This window comes from Eulemur rufifrons, chromosome 2, assembly GCF_041146395.1.
Source record: "Eulemur rufifrons isolate Redbay chromosome 2, OSU_ERuf_1, whole genome shotgun sequence".
In the NCBI taxonomy this organism is placed as follows: Eukaryota; Metazoa; Chordata; class Mammalia; order Primates; family Lemuridae; genus Eulemur; species Eulemur rufifrons.
In genome coordinates this window covers 34,326,048-34,342,989 of record NC_090984.1, presented here as the reverse complement: position 1 = coordinate 34,342,989, position 16,942 = coordinate 34,326,048, and the positions used below count along the sequence as shown (strand labels likewise).

General features: G+C 41.0%; 1 protein-coding gene across 2 annotated transcripts in view; it reads right to left on the bottom strand.

Moving 5' to 3' along the window:
• RORA (RAR related orphan receptor A) overlaps positions 1–16,942 on the bottom strand; it is a 690,447-nt gene that overhangs the window by 90,076 nt on the left and 583,429 nt on the right. Inside the window, exon 1 of one of the 2 annotated variants that reach the window (XM_069483279.1) lies at positions 6,562–6,701. The exons of the other annotated variant lie outside the window; for it this stretch is intronic. Coding sequence (XP_069339380.1) covers positions 6,562–6,592 — 31 coding nt within the window. The 5' untranslated portion in view covers positions 6,593–6,701. Of the gene's footprint in view, positions 1–6,561; positions 6,702–16,942 lie in introns of those variants that run through there. 2 annotated transcript variants of the gene reach the window in all.

Below are 16,942 nucleotides of genomic sequence, written 5' to 3'. Positions count from 1 at the left end.
TCCAAGCAAACTTTTAAAATTCATTATCTCCCCTACAGTTACATTTCTGATAACTATGTAAAACAATGAATTGCACTTTTGAATCTAACGTAGAATGTCCCATTGCATTTCAGAAAATAATTCAACCTTTGACCTTTCCCACTAGCCTGATGGGAAATTCATTGGCACCATCACGGCTTTAGCAGGCCATGAGTAAGCAACCACTAGAGGGCAGCCTTATCTCAGATCTGACACACTACTTTGCCGAAAAACATCTCAAATGCTTCTAATGTTCCTTTAACTATTTTTGAATATCTTTGATTTTCCTGGATATTTAATATCAACTTCAATGGAACTAAAAGTATTCCTAAACAGTTCAAAAGTCCACTTCCACAAATTACAATGAGATCACAAAGCCTGGTCATGGGAGGCGTTGAAGATACATCTTAGTTTATGTATCTTAAAAAGTTTAAAACCAATGTTTTTCATCTTTAAGTTATTTCTTCCTCTTTACTATGTGGTGGGTTAAGTGCCAAGTCAATCACACCATAACTGGAACTTGGGGACCATTTTTGGCATGAAAACCTCTAGTGATTCTAGGCAAACTGAAGTGTGTTTGAAGAAGAAACTGACCAAGATTGTGGGAAGGTGAAACCTTGAGCAAAATGGACCAGAGACGGACAGCAGAGATTACAGATTAGAGGGGTGTGTGTGTGTGTGTGTGTGTGTGTGAGTTATATGCTTCAAATAACTGTCTTTCATTTGAAAGATGGATTAAATGTGTTCTACACAGCCCCAAAAGAAAGGATCAGAATTAAGGGATTAAAAGAACAAAGGAGAGACTTACGCTTGATTTAAGATTTTTCTAATTCAAGATGAAATAAGCTACCTTTAAAGATAGTGAGTTCCCCATCACTGGAGGTGTTCAAGCCTAACCACATAACCACTTGGCAGGAATACTGTGGAGAGGATCCAAATGCCAATGGGACATTTCATCTAATTGACTTTTTAAGGTTTCTCCTACCCTGAGACTCTATGAAATAAGGCTAATTTGCTTTCAAGCACACCTCAATCCAGCAGTCATAAAGGTAAGTCCTCGCCAAATAAGAAATGAGCTTTTGCAGATCTACTTGGAAACTTTTAGATTTTGGGTGATTTTCTAAAAGACAACAGATTTCTCAAGAGTATATCTATAATCATTCCCCCTAGGTGTCATGGAGACAGACAGGACAGCATTCATGAGCACAAGGTACATGAGCTTTCTGCTACGTAAAGGCATATTAAAATTAGAAGACACATTTGTGGATGCTCCCTTTGCCTAGGGATAAATGGAACATATAGATACATCTCTCAGTTCTCACACAATGGTGATCAGTTACACAGGTTAGCTCCACTTCATGGTATTCTGTATTCTTTAGGAGAGTAATGCTTACATTTCACCCAGATCCTCTTACAACAAGCGGACTTAAGGAAAATCATGGATGAAGAGAGCTAATGATAAGCAAATAAGAATAACCCCATTTGTACCAAATTGATTTTATTAAATAGTAATTTAAAGATATTAGGCTCAGCAAAGCATTACATAATTGGATCTATTTTTTCCCTTATAAATGCCAGTTATAATTTCCACTAACTAGAGACAAAGTTATATCCAGGACATTTTCATAGCTTCCTCCAGGGGAAGCATGAAGATAGAAATTAGGGTTTCAGTCCGTGCTTCACGATGTATCAGCTGGAAGAGCTTGGCTACAACACATAACCTCTGGGAGCCTCAGTTTCTTCCATGAAAAAACATGCCACTATCAGTGACTTTCTAAGGAGGATTAAATAAGACCGTTTGTAAACCATAAAGCACAAAATATAGATTATCATCATTTCCCTATTTATTTATGAAATGCCTAGTAAACTTCAGAAGCTATAAAAGCAAAAGCAAAAAATGAAATCACTGGCAAACCTAAGGAATAAACTTGATGTCGCTTTTTTATACCCACGGGAGCAAAGACTTTAAAGTTGTATTATTTCTTTAAAATATGATGAGGGCTAACAAATTTTACTTAAAAAAGAAAATCCAGAAACAAAAATTTTCAGCTACCTTCTTGCATTTTTCCCATTGGCTAAATTATCTGACTATTTAGGTCTCTTATCTCTGGCCATAGCACTCTGACAATTTACCAAAAAAGCATGTTCTATCATGTCACACACAATACTGACAGATACACAAAGCCCTGCCTATGACTCTCAGTCCATGAGTCAAAAGGCTGGGGGAGAAGGGAGGTATCCTTAGTGGTGGGCGTAGCTAGATCCGGGAGAGGGAACTTGTAAATCATTTCTCAGGGGGTCAATATATGTTCTTTGAGAGGCTATCAAATGACACCTGACTTGTCACCGGTAGATCTCTCCATAAAATTTTGTTTTAAGTAGAGAAACATAAAAATGGTATAGCTGCTGACTCTGAGTATCTAATTACGGTTTTTAAAATTACTAAATATGAAATATATAGATTAAGACAGCCTGGATTTCTTACTAACATTATAAATATTTAAAATGTATGCAGAAAACATTTCTATGACAAAGTATTTTTAGAAGATTTGGTCCGTACAAGGGGTGTTATTGATCTCTAAAATAAGAGAATTTTAAGAGAATTGAACTCCATATCTACCTCTTCCAAGCTATCCATCCATCCAGTAACTTTTGCTCCCAGTAAATGGCCATTTGTAAATATTATTTTCTTAGGCAGCCTAGAGCAAATTACAAAGTGGCTGGGTGCTATTGCAGGTGCTTTGCAATTATCTACTTGCTGATCTCAACCATTTTTATTGTGATTCACTTGGCTAGGAGTGAAAGATGGGAGAAAAAGGAGTCTAGTGAGAACTATTAATATATTTACAAGCATATCTACCAGATATAAAAGAACTAAGGTTTAAATCACATACTCTATATATTTTGAAAGGACTATTTCTATTTAGAAATATTATTTCATAACTGGGTAGCATTAAAGAAATTATATGGTTTTCAATTCAAGTCGAGGGCAAAGTGGTTTACTTGAGCATGATGTTGCTTTGCATTTAAAGTGATGTGACTGAAATACATAAAACCAAGTGGGGGCCCATGCCAACGATGCTTTTGAAATACTCTCTACTTCACCGAGGGTCCAAGCTCCCCCCTCCTCCCAGGGAAAAATGGATTCCTAAATCCTCTTTGTCTTTAAAAGAACTGACCCCTTCTTGCCAGATGAGCACTATGCTCAGTGGTGGCAACCATTTGGATTTTCTCTTTTCAAGATCCAGTCATCACCCTCTCCCAATCCTACCCATCGCAGGTCACAAAAGTGGGACAAAAATCCCAGCTAAGGGATACCAGAAAAACGGTGCTTAAAATGAGACCAGGGATTGAATTCAATTTTCATGTGATTCAAAAAATAAAAGGCCAAATTCTTCAAAACTATAAAATCACATTTATTCATGTTGGACTTACTACTAACTACCAACGTACACAGCATTTTCAAAGTGGTAAGGCACATGAATCGGGCTGGAGGAAGAATCTATTATGGGACAGAAATTCCCTTTAAGCCTCCCTGTCCTCTTATAACTTCATTTACATGAACATAGGCTGAGTACTCATACGAAGCAAAGGGGTATAGAATCTACTGAAACTGATAAGCTCTTGCATTTCCTTTCAGCACTTAGCTGCCGAGTGACATTTGGCCAAGGCACTTTTATGATGAGCAGAACAAGTGCTCCCCTGATTATAAACGTTATCACCGGCCTTCTCCATTTGCCAAGAAGCAGTCCAAACGGTACTGGAATTTTGTTGTTAATTAAACAAAAACAAAACTGAAGGGTGAGACGAAAGTTGCTCAAATGCAGATTTATTACATCTAATCATGAAACTACTTTAAGCCTAAACCTATTTGACAACTAACACAGAGGGAAGATTTTCTTCTTTGGTGAGTTCAAAGGGCCTGATTTAGTGATGTTTAAAAAACATAAGTAAATCAGCCAACAAAGAGAATGTTTCTCTTTTATGGTCGCTCGTTCTCTCCTCCCTTGTCCACATGCATCCACATACCAAAAAGCTACACTGTAAAGAGTGTTTCTGTTTTGCATGAAAAATCTAATTATACAAACTCTCTTACATATGGAACCAATTTAACTATTAAAACAGCAATAGGGAAGTATTTAATATGATTCTGGGCCAGTTTTTTCCCCTTAAATCTGATATGGAAACATTTAGTGCATTCCTCATTTTCCCACAAACTATTTTTCTTCAGCTTAAATTTGTACCAAAGCAAGATAATCCCATTAAAACACAGGATGTTAGGATATTGGGAATGAAATATTCTAATTGTCCAGATACATTCGCTCCCTCTCCCTTGTCTTTCTCTCTCTCTCTCTCAGCTGAGCTTATAGAAAAATTGCATTGCCAGTACTTCTGAGTTACTTTTCTCAAAGCACAATACTATGAATCTATTATTTTATGGCAGCCAGAGGTCACTCCAAGACAAATGCGTGGGCTGGAGCTTTTGGGAGGGGGGTAATGTGTGTGATTCTCATTATTCTATTAGCAAGGGATAGTATGGAAATTCACTTTGTAGAACCACAAAAGCAAAAGCCTATGTACTAGGAAACATCAAAATTAAATTAAAATATTAAAATGTACTTTCCTTATTGTTTGGTGGTTACTGTTCTTAGGGGAAAAAGCAGTTTAAAATGTCTCAACCTCTCACCTTTCCCCCAATCAACGCAAATTATACTAAACAAAATGGATAAAGACTGGCATTGACGCCTCCTAAATAGCAAAATTTATTTCATAACTTAAAGGAAAAATGGAAGGAAACGTGTTAACTAGAAAAATTATTTGAGTCGTTTTATACTTACAGGGTTAATGAAATGTAGGAATAGCATAAAAGTTTTTTGGGGGGGAGAGGGGAAGAGAAATAGATTTGTTTTACATAAGAAGTCGGTAAGACACCTTTACATTTTTTTTTCCTCACATGATTTTAAGTGCTTAAGAGCGTGGATCACGGGGAGATTTCCTTTCTTTTTACTATATCAGCTGCATATTCTAAAAATGATTAAATCCCATTTCCCGCAAGCCACAGGGGAAAAGATAGAAAATTTGCTGTGGGCACATTGTATAGAAAGATTTCATCTCAAGCAGCTCATCTTAGCGTCCAGTACGTTTCGGCCTGTTAATAATTAATAAAAGAGATGCTACCCAATCTCTAGCGAAGAAAGGCAAAGCTCGGTGATCCGAAAGTAAACCCAGCACAGATACCGAACTGGTGTTCTTCATTCTGGATTGCAACAAAACCCCAACCTAGCAAACGTTTAACCAGCGCTCGGCGCCCGCACGTGTGGGCAGAGCCCGCAGGACAGTCTGGGTCTGCACAATCGCTGCGCATTAGGGGAGCCGCGTCGGCCACAAACAGATGGGGCTCTAAATCCCCAAGCCTGGCGGCCGGGCCTGCGAAGCCGCTCGGGCAGATTATCCACCGGGAGGGACCTGCAGGCGCAGAAGCGGGCAGCGCTCTGCGGGCTGAGTTTCTCCGGGGCTGTTTGCAACAGTCGCAAGAGCGAGTCTTGGTTCCTCCGGGCGGCACAGGCGACTTCCTGCACACCTCCAAACTTTGGCTTTCTCATGACAAACTTCCCTGACTTGCCAGGTTTCTTTCCTCCTCACCTGAGAGGACCTCGAGCCAGTCCCCACCTCCAACCAGTACTCCCTGCCATCCCGCTACCGGCCCGGGGTCCCGATCGGGGCGGCAGGCCGGGCGGGGAAGCTTGGCCGCCACTGGCCCGGCCCCGTCGGCCCTCACCACGGTCTAACCTCCACCTCTGCCCGCGAGTCCCATCAGCTGACAAGTTGCCTCCCCACATCCACCCACAAGCTGAAGTATCAAGTGGGAGTGCGCTGCGGCTAGCGAGGGTTCTCGGCACGCTCCAGGCGCCCGTCTCGCTCCGGCCCGCGCGCTTTCGGAGGCGGCCGCGGCGGGACGCGGTGGGGACCTGCCGCACTTCCCCGGCGGGCGGTCGCTCGGGCGCTAGGGGCCGCCGGGCCGCCAGAGGGGGAGGGCGCAAGGCCTGGGGCGCTGACCAGTCTCCGGGGATGACATCGCGACCGCGCGCACGCACTGCCCGGCCGGGCCACGGCGCCTCCCCCACCTAGGCCGGAGCTGTCCCGGGTGCGGGCCCCAGGGACCGGCCGCGGACGGCCCCGGTTTCCTCCGAGCTCCCCAGATCCTCCCCCTCCATTCCCGAAGCGCAGCGACTCCCGGCAAACTTTCTTTTGGGAGCCCAGCCGGGTGCCAGGAGGACCCAGGCGACTGACAGAAGCCGGAAGGGGCGGAAGAGGGGGATCCAGCCCGTGCGCCTTTGCCTCTAATAGGAGACAGGCCGATCCCTCGGCCGGGCTCAGGTGGCGCCGCCGCGGTGGCCCAGAAGGCCCTGGCGGGGCCCTCGCACCGAGCCCCGAGCAGTACGTGCGCTCGGGCAGGCGCGCCCACCCCTCCCCCTGCGCGCCCTCCTCCCCGCCCCCCCGAGCAGCCAGCCCACCCGGCCCCGGCGGGGCGCCCGGGCTCACCTTTCATCGCTGCGATCACAAAATACATCATTTAAGCCGCGGTGCGGAGAGCGCAGGGAGAGCGGATGGTCCGACCCCGGAGCCCCCTCTGCCGCCGCCGCGCCGCCGCCGCCCGAGCCACAGCAGCAGCTGCCGCAGCTGCCCGCCCGCCGAGAGCCATCCCGAGCCATAAGAGGCTCCATGTGACCGGCTGACATCACGGCCGCCGCTCTGTTTACACCGCGCCCCTCCGCTTCCTCCCCGGGCGGGAGGCGGGAGGCGGGAGGCGGGAGGCAGGCGCGCCCCAGCGCCGCGCCCCGCCCCGCCCCCGCGGGCAGGTGAGCAGCGGCGGCTCGGCGGGCCCACCCGCGCCCCCGGCCCGCGCCCGCGCCCCGGGCCTGCTCCCAGCCTCTCGCATCACCTGTGGCCGCCAGAGCGCTTTCTGCACGCAGCGCCTCGCACAACGCGCATCTGACCACTTTCTTCCTCGACTCCGCGAGGCCAGAGGCGCACAACCCGACGCCACTCTCCCGCTCCCTCCCCGCGGTCCCCGGGAGTGAGAGATGCTCCAGCTTGTCGGCGGAAAAGAGGGGCTTGGTCTCGTGGGCGGGGAGGGGTAACAGCCACCCTCATTTCCCAGAGAGCCCCTGCTCTATTCGGAAGACACACACCCCTCCAGGCCATGAGGAAGGAAGCCACTGGGACCGTCGGGGGACCGGAGAAAGCGCCTCCAAAGTCTTTCCAGAGAGACTCCGCCTGGGCAGGGGGAACTCCGCCCACTCAACCCTTGGTAACCCTCATCATACCAACATCCAGGGACCCGGTTTACATCCCTCGCCCCCCTCCCAGCGTCCAGGGCCGCCGATACCTGGAAGGAGAGCACACAACTGTACGTGAATCACTTAAATGAACTCCAGTTGCTGGCTAATTTGGGCCACTAAATTCCCAGGCTCTTTAATATCCAGCCTTCTCTCTAGAGAACACATCTACAAGTGGAAAAGGCTGTAGTTTTCATACCCTAAAAATGAGACTCTGGTATTTTGGACAGGAAAAAAAAAATCTCTAAAGGTCAACTTTGTGAATTTTAACTTGCAACCAAGACTTAATTCCCTCCAAACTTGGAAACTTAATCCTTTTTACTGACCTTATGGAACCGTAAATCATGACTTTGTCATTTCAAAGATGAATCTCCTTGCGATGAATTTCAGATGCTACACGCTCAGATTCTGCATTATTTAAAACTTTGGCAAGTATATCTATAGTATTGAGCATAACAGAAAAAAATTCTCAAAAGCCAAGTTTGCATACCTACTGCTGTTCCTTCACAAAATTTCATTCTGCTTTCGTTTCTGTTGGTCTGTGTTTTCATGTACAACTTAAAATATTAGATGGCTATTAGTTGTTGCATTCATGACGATTAAGCAAGGAGAATTCTAGCATTTATTTTTCCATATAATTGAGTTGCCCTTGCCCCTGAGTTGGGCTATAATTTAAAACACAAGCAGACCAATCAGCACTGTAGAAAACAAGAATTCATACACTCCCCACTCCCCAGCCCCCTTTCAAGGCAAAATTAAGTCTTCCAAACATTTACACAGTGCTCTGACTTAGAAGGTCAAGAAAGTTCATTGTCCTTCAGTCAAGCTGTGGCTTTATAAAAGTTTGATTTCAGATACATTCATTCTAATACAATTTTTTCCTTTATAATTTTTTTTCCCAAATAAAACTACAAAGAAAAGAAATTATAAAAGTGTGAAGGCAAGACCTACCCATGTTAACTCAGCTGTCCAGCCACAGAGAAGTGGACAAGAGTTACAAATGAATCAAACATACCCACTGAAATGTTTACAATTATGAAATGAAATCACACCACGTACCCATGATGCAACTACATCTCCCAGTGAGGCAATGCCTGTCATGCACTGACACCATCATTCAAATTTGGGTCTTGATTTCCCTTGTGCTCACCACTGTGAGAAAGAAGGGTACTGCCAAGCTATTCTGTAGTTAAGTACCAGGCACAATTTTCTTTTTCTTGTACCATTAAAGGATGGAAAACCATCAGAAACTGCATGCTCATAGGTTTGTTCTTCCATAGTCAATACAAATGAACCCACGTACACAACTCTGAGAATTCACAATGTTACTTTAAAACAGCATCCTGCTTTAGAAAATAATGTTTTGAAAATAACCAAATCCATTAGCTCTAGCCTGCTTTTTAGACATCTGACTCCATGGTAAATAGTCTTACATCATTAGTAATCAGTATTTATTTCATTTCAAATGAAACTGGTCATTGGGAACGACACGTAAGGTGACATGTGCTCCTACTATGACAAGCAGTAGAATCATTCATCCTATAATGTCCCCAATAGAAATATAATCTAATAATACTTATTTGAAATATTTACACATTTATTCAACAAAGACATTTCCAGGTTAATGTAATACTGACCTTGTGCTTTAAAAGTATATTTCATTCACATCCTACAACTAATGAGCAACAAAATTCCAGATCTGAAGTCCTCATCTTCCAATGTGGCTAGATGCTATTTGTAATACATGCCTTTATTAAACATCTTCAGCTTTTAACCCAGGGCATATTACTGTTCTTTATATTAACATAATGCTCTCACGAAACTTTCAAAGTAAAAAATGAGAGGCTGTTTAAAAAAAAAAAAAAAACACTTGAAGTACAAATTTTCTACAGAATTATAAGTCCCCAAGCAAACAAATCAAGTCAGGAATGAAAGAGTCCATATCTCTCTTCATTAATACAAACTTGGAGACATCAATGATACATTTCAGTACAAATTCTTACTATTATTATATTAAAATATGATAATGCAGAAATATAATAAAATATTAAAATACAAGAGATATGTAGGAATAATTATTTGGATTTTATTAAACAAATGCTTACGGAGTACCTACTATGGGGAAAACACAGTGCTAGGCAATATTTTCTTTCCATCTTTTTCATTTTACCAAGTGTTCTGAAAAAAAACCAAAAATAATTTTGCTTACACAAAGATAATTAAACAGAATGGGAATTCTTTACCATGGATGAGAGCCCAGTATGTATTAATTCTCAACTCAAAGGTTTCTGTTGGCTAATCTCAGAAAAAGAAGGCACACAGCATACTTATAAACACAATGTAATTCATCTCAGAGTCCCCTAGAGATAGTCACAGCCCCACATGTTGTCCCTCTGTGCTGGGTTTCCCATTGAATCTGTCACTTAGCAAGGAAGTGGAGAGACATTTCTGATGCCAGGTTGTTCCAAAATGCCTATGAGAAAAGCCTGGTGCATTTTTGTAGGAGTCTAGATGAGTATAATCAGTAAATTGGTGCCAATCTTCCTACATTAGAGGTTAAATGAAGAAATAATACTTGACTTTATGAGCATGTATTTTGTTTTTTTACAAGGTCTGATCTCATGGTATGCCACCCCAAATCACACATATAATGCTATTGGGGAGAATGGCAGACCAGCGGATTGACAAACTTGTCCCGTCTTTAAGTGGCTCCTGGGACAAAGGTGATTTGAAAGTTTGCTGATGCATGTGAGAGAGAGCATTTTGGTTCTGTCCACCCAGGCCCCGTGTCTCTCTCCAGTGTGTGGCAATTTGCTAATTCAATTAATTTCTTTCTAGCTGAAAAAGAAAAGGATCAGCGAAAGGTTAATGCGGTCCTAGGCAGCTTGATTCAGCTGAATCCTTAGCCACCACCAAGCAGTGACCTTTAAGAGTTGGGCCATTCTGATTGACACAGAGCCAGGGGACCAAGTTTCCTATAAACCAAATAGGGTCAGACCCAGAAAGTTCTAAGCAAGACTGCCTGGGAAGCTATGGAGAAGGCACAAACTTACCTACCATAGATCACAGCCTTGCTTAATTTTGACTCCAGGAAGAGTCAGTATCTCATCAAAGAACATTTATGAATGGAGTAATATTAATACTACTGAGACCCAGAAACCAACAGTGAGAGGAGGAGCCCCGCTATTTATGAGTGTTAAGGGGGAGAGGATGGCCGGGTGTGGTGGCTCATGCCTGTAATCCTAGCACTCTGGGAGGCCGAGGCGGTGGATCGCTCGAGGTCAGGAGTTCAAGACCAGCCTGAGCAAGAGCGAGACCCCGTCTCTACTAAAAATAGAAAGAAACTATATGGACAACTAAAAATATATATAGAAAAAATTAACCAGGCATGGTGGCACATGCCTGTAGTCCCATCTACTCGGGAGGCTGAGGCAGTAGGATCGCTTGAGCCCAGGAGTTTGAGGTTACTATGAGCTAGGCTGATGCCACAGCACTCTAGCCCGGGCAACAAAGCGAGACTCTGAATCAGAAAAAAAAAAAGGGGGGGGCGGGGGGAGAGGATGAACAGATTAATATGGCTTATCTATCTTATTCATGATTTTGAAGCAAATATAGATGTAGATTTAAACATGCATGTATGTATGCTTATGCATGGTCCATGAAATATGGTGAAATAAACTGTATTTTGGTTGCAAGAGATATCTTCAATTTTACACACTCACACTCACATGTACTTCTCATAATCAACCACACTTAGCATATATTATGTGCCTGGCACTGTGTTGGAGAATCTAATAAGACGGTAGCCCTATCTTGAAAAGCTCACGAATCAGCTGACCTTTGCTCTGAAAACTCTATAGAAGTCAGTTCCTGAGTCAGTTGGAACCTTCCTAAAGGAGCACAGTGTGTGCGGTTGCCCATTGAAAAGATGTTTGCACAGCACTTTGCCACTCAGAGTTGATAAATGGCTGCAGGTCGTTAGTGTGTCTATTAGTGTAATGGGATGTCGGAGGTGAAAGATTTGACTGGATGGAGACAATGGTGCAGGGATTCTGTGATTTCTGGAACCAGATATTTCATACACCTATTAGGAAATTCAGAGAACTGGCTTATGTTTTGTAACTATCACGATGAGGAAAAGGGTAAAGTTCACAGACAGACAGAGTAGAGCAACTTCCACAGAATAGGTAGGTAGCAGGTACCTCACCATATACACACCTGCCAAGGCAGTAAAGGAAGAGATGCAAACCAGAGCCAAGAAGGCCTTCCGTCCCTTTGTGTCCCCATGTGCTGTCCTCACCCCATTCCTAGAGCTGGCAGTGGGAACAGGCCATTCAGGAAACTTTTTCTTTTTAATTAAGAGAATACAGGAAATATAAGTGAACTCAGAACCTGGAATCCTGAGCTTGTTTCACACTTGTCACTAGCTTTCTATGTTCTTTGCGTAAGTCATTTCACCTCTCAGGACATTAGGTCCTGTACCTGCAGAATGAGGGGGTAGGAACAGACCTCAACCCTACCATTTGAACATCCCATGACTACTTTCAGGATCCTTTCCCATCCACTTTTCAGGCACACTTTCATCCCTTTCTCTCTGTGGTGCCGTGTATACTTACCCCTCCACGAAGCTTCTTTGTTTCCTCGAACTCCTTGGAATGGTAGAATGAGCTTTGGCATTAGACAAACTTGGGCTCAAAACCAACCTTTCATCCCACTCACTAGCTGTGTCAGCTTGAGCAACCTTTGTTGCACCATATGTGAAATAACGATAGTGGAGCCTTGTAGGACCAATAGAAGGATTGCATTAAACGCTATCAAGAAAGACAAAGTAATTATGTCTTAGTAGGGCTTACAAGTGGAACTCCCATCACCACCCCTGTCACCCCCTATATTGTTATACACACAGAGCCTGTGCCTGACATAAAATAATGATCCTTAATAAAGACTTGTTGAAATGCCTATTGGCATGCACTTTTGCTAAGCTGTCTACAATTTTGAAACTGTGAGTGTGTGTGTGTATAACACAAGTACAGTTGACTCTTGAAGAACATGGGTTTGAAATGTGTGGGTCCACTTATACAAGGATTTTCTTACACCTCTGCCACCCCTGAGACAGCAAGACCAAACCCTCCTCTTCTTCCTCTTCCTCAGCTTACTCAATGTGAAGATAATGAAGATGAAAACCTTTATGATGATCCAGTCCCACTAAATGAATAAATACATTTTCTCTTCCTTATGATTTTCTTGATTTTTTCTCTAGCTTACTTTATGCTAAGAATACAGTATATAATACATATGACACACAAAATATGTATGAATCTACTGTTTATATTATTGGTGAGGCTTCCAGTCAACAGTAGGCTATTAGTCATTACGTTTTGGGTAGTCTAAAGTTATACACAGATTTCTGGCTGCAAGGGAGTCAGCACCCTTGACTCCCATGTTGTTCAAGAGTCAACTGTTTTTATTAAGCATCTGCTAAGTATTGGGCATATAAAAATGAATAATAACTAAATTGCTCATTGGCCTAAGAGGCTTCGTGGTCCAGCAGGCTTTTTATGACTTATTTCCTATAAGAGAGCAAGCTGCTATCCATTGAGCAATGACTAAATATCTTCTGTATATATTACATTGTACTAGGACAGAGAGAGGAAAAGAAAAAAGATCAAGATGTCAGTCTGTCCTTCAAGGAGCTTGCAAACTAGTAGAAACTAAATGCAATGCGTATAAAGTAAGGCAGAATGTGTGGCACATACTCTAAGTGGTCTAGAAATAAAGTGCTACGTAAGTCAAGCATAAGAGAGGTTACTGTGTGCAGGGTTAATCTTAAACTTCATGAGAAGGACTTCAAGCAGGGGATACCATTAGAGCTAGACCTTGAGGGCCAAATAACATCTTAGTGGATAGAAATAGGAATGAATTGCCTCTTGGAGGAAGGGCAGAAGACAGGTTAAAGTACAGACAGAAAATGCATTTCTCATTTAAGGAACAACTAGTAGTAAGGGTTTACAGTAGCATAAAATACATACAGGCAAGAAACAGGAAAAGCCCAAAATGTAGGTGGTGGCTATTGCTACTGCCTTTCCTCAAAGTGACTAGAACAGAGCTCTGCAAACTCTACATATTCAGAGAATGATTTTTAAAAAATAACTGAGGGCATGAGAAGAGAATTGTGCTTCAGAAAATAAATCTCTTCGCAGCTTGCCTATTTCATAGTCTTATTGTAAGGATTAATAGTTGGTTTGATAGTCATAAAGTTAAATTACACTTAATAAAACACATAGAGCAAAAAAGTTCCACATCACAGCACACCGAGGAAGAATAAAACTGGAAATGGATGTTATTTCATCAGAGTGAAAAGCTAAGCAGTGCATTTTAGGATGAACAAGATAAATTGAATGTTATTTGATTTTGTATCTCATCCATTTCAGTTCTGAAAATTATCTGAGACAGTTCTATTAATATAGATGCTTCGTATATAGGCCATATTTTATTTCTTTTAAAGAACTATCTTAAAAATATATTTTCAAATAATGGAGAAAAGATAAGCGGTTACAGATGGTTTTCCCTATTTTTGTCATGCATGATCAAGGACCGCAGAGTAATGTGGGCTTCTTTGGGAAATCCAAATCTCGCAGCGAGGAGCGTTCCAGGAGCAAATGCTGGCATTATTTTGCTTTCGCAGAGAAAATATGTTCCTGTTCAGTCAAGCAAAGTAATCAATTATTCTGCATTATGAAATACTCATTTGATAACTATTGACATTTCAGACAGTTGTGCCACATGTCAATAGCGGTTTTGATGCTCACATTTAAGCTCTAGCTCATAGGACGGGATTCATCTGGGCTGACAGCGTCTGATCAGAAGTCTATTCTCTGCTCTCGGAAGTACATCTATTATTTATGTCCAGTCCTGCACTGTGGAAGTGTGTTGTGAGCACTAAAACAAGAACAGACATGGGTATTTTTTTGTTTTAATAAAAATGTTAAAATCTTCTAAAAACATTAGATTTGCATTTAAAAAATAATCACACTTTTCTTGAATTAAAAACTATTTCTACATTGTGTAAGATGAGGATAGATAAATTAGGCATTCCATTCAGAAGCTCCAAAATTAACGTTAGATTTTTAGTATCCAGTTAAACCTTATGTCCCCGCAAATCATTTTCTTAAATCAAAATGGCATTCCACTAATTACATAATACTGTTGCTGTTGCTCCTATTACGTCTCATATAGGTTAACCATTCCTTGGGACTTCCTCCATGGTAGGCATTTGTTTTATGCTCTTTTTATCATTTCATTCAACCAAAAACATTCTGTACTTTTATTATCCTCATTTTACAGATGAGAAAACTGGGGCACAGAGAAATTAAGTGACTTGTCCAAGAGCACAAGGCTAATAACTCGTGGAACCATAAGAAAAATCTAAGTAAACTGATTCTGGTGCACACTCCTAACTATGATTCTCAAAAATTCTATTACTTTTTCCTTGAGTTCAGCACTACTCAGTATTTTGAAAATGGCAAGCTGACTTCTCCAGAAATCAAAAATTACTACTCTAATAACATCTAGGCATGTGTGCGAGAAATTCTTTTATCACTTAGCTCCTGTAATTGAGCAGGGTTAGCATGTGTCATTATGAATTATTGCACAATTTAGTAAATTATTTAATTACTACTAATGAAGAAACATACTGTACACGGTTGTAATTATCCTGTTGGAAAACAATGTTGCCATTTGTACATTTAAGAAACACTTGCTACACATTAAAAAGTCTTGAGAGTTTTTTTTGTGTTTTGGAGTCATTAAACAACCCTAAATATTAGTAATGGAATGTTAGATAAGATTTCAAAGGAACTTAAAAATACAAAAGCCAATGCTGGCATTTCTAAAGGATTCCAAACAAAAGAAAAATCTATTAAAAATGGAGAAAATAACAAATTCATAGTTCATGCTATTCTCCACAAAAAGCACAAGACAAAGATATTTATTGTTTTCACTCTTCCAAATTGTATCACTGCTGCTCTTTTCCTAAACAGTTTTTCCAACATATGTTATATAATATAGCAATTTGTTCACCTACTTTAATCACCCAACAAATGGCTTTGATAGCATAAAAATCTTAAGCAGAGCCATTTAATTTTCAATGCACTTGGAATAAATTGTTGTCTATGTTTATTAAGTAACTATAGTGATGCATGATCTTGTTATTTATAAAAGAACATAGTACATACATGGCCTTGAGATATTTTGAAAGCACATCTTAAGTAAAATATAGATAAAGTAATTTCCAAAATGTCATAATACAAGTGAGAAAGAGTGACTTGTTTGTGTAAGCTATGGTATACATTATTGAGAAACTACTGATTTGCATTATTAAATTAGTTGTGCTAGTCTCAGAAAACCCACCTTGTCCATTATTCCAAAGATTAGGTACATGTTACACAATGAAACTGACTTTCATAAACCAGAAGGTAATGGTGATTTGATTTATAATATCTTTCTGTCTTGAAATATAACAAAGGTCATATGGCATAGCCATCATAAACAAGGAAGAATAAAAGAGGGAAATATCAGAGTTGGAAGATACTCAAAGAGGTTATGTGGTAGGTCTCCCTCTTCCAAGGATATAAGCAGCTTCACTATCCATTTCTGACAGTTGCCTACCATTAAATAATTATGTATAAGCAAGATAAGTGATATTATCATATTTGCTCTGTTGTCTTGTTTTCTATATTATCCCAAGGTCAACTGCCATTTAACAAGGGTCATTAAAAAACAAAAAGTTTTGTCCACTTATGAATAATGCATATATGAGAATTATAGTATGGTTTGCAGACTTCAGCACTTGTCAAAAAACCAGTAAGAAACTGTTTCCTGTCACCATATTAGATTTAGGCATAACAAAATAGGAGAAAAGAAAACATGTTTTATGGGTTCAGAGCAATCACTGTTCGATTTGCAGTACAGCATAAATTACTATATAGTGTTTATTTTATACTAACAGTATCTTATCAACTAGAACTACAGTAAAACACATAGGGTGCTTTCTGGTTTTATGGTATTTTCTGATGTTACTGTGGCACACTAGAAGAACTGTGCTTTAATTCATCCTTCAAATATCAGGGTTTCTTATCTTTTTACTAAAATATAATTTACATACACTAAATCTCACCCTTTTAAATATACAGGCTAAGGCATTTACTTTTATAACTAACAACGCAGTCTAGACACAGAACAGTTCTATCCCCTCTTCCACAATATTCTTCTGTGCCTCTTTCTTTGTAGACAACTTATCTCTCGACCAGAGATCTGTTTTCTATCCTTATAGTTTTGCCTTTGAAAAATATTACTTCAATGGAATAGTATATTATGGAACCTTTTGACTGGTTTCTTCTACTTAGCATGAAGCATTTGAAATTCAACTCCTGTTTTCATCTATCAATAATGTGTTCCCTTTTATTGTTGAATAATATTCCATTCCACAGTTTGTTTATTCCCCAACTGAAGGACAGTCAGGAGGTTTCCACTTTTTGGCAATCAAAATTAATGCTGCCATAAACATTCATGGTACAGGTTGTTGT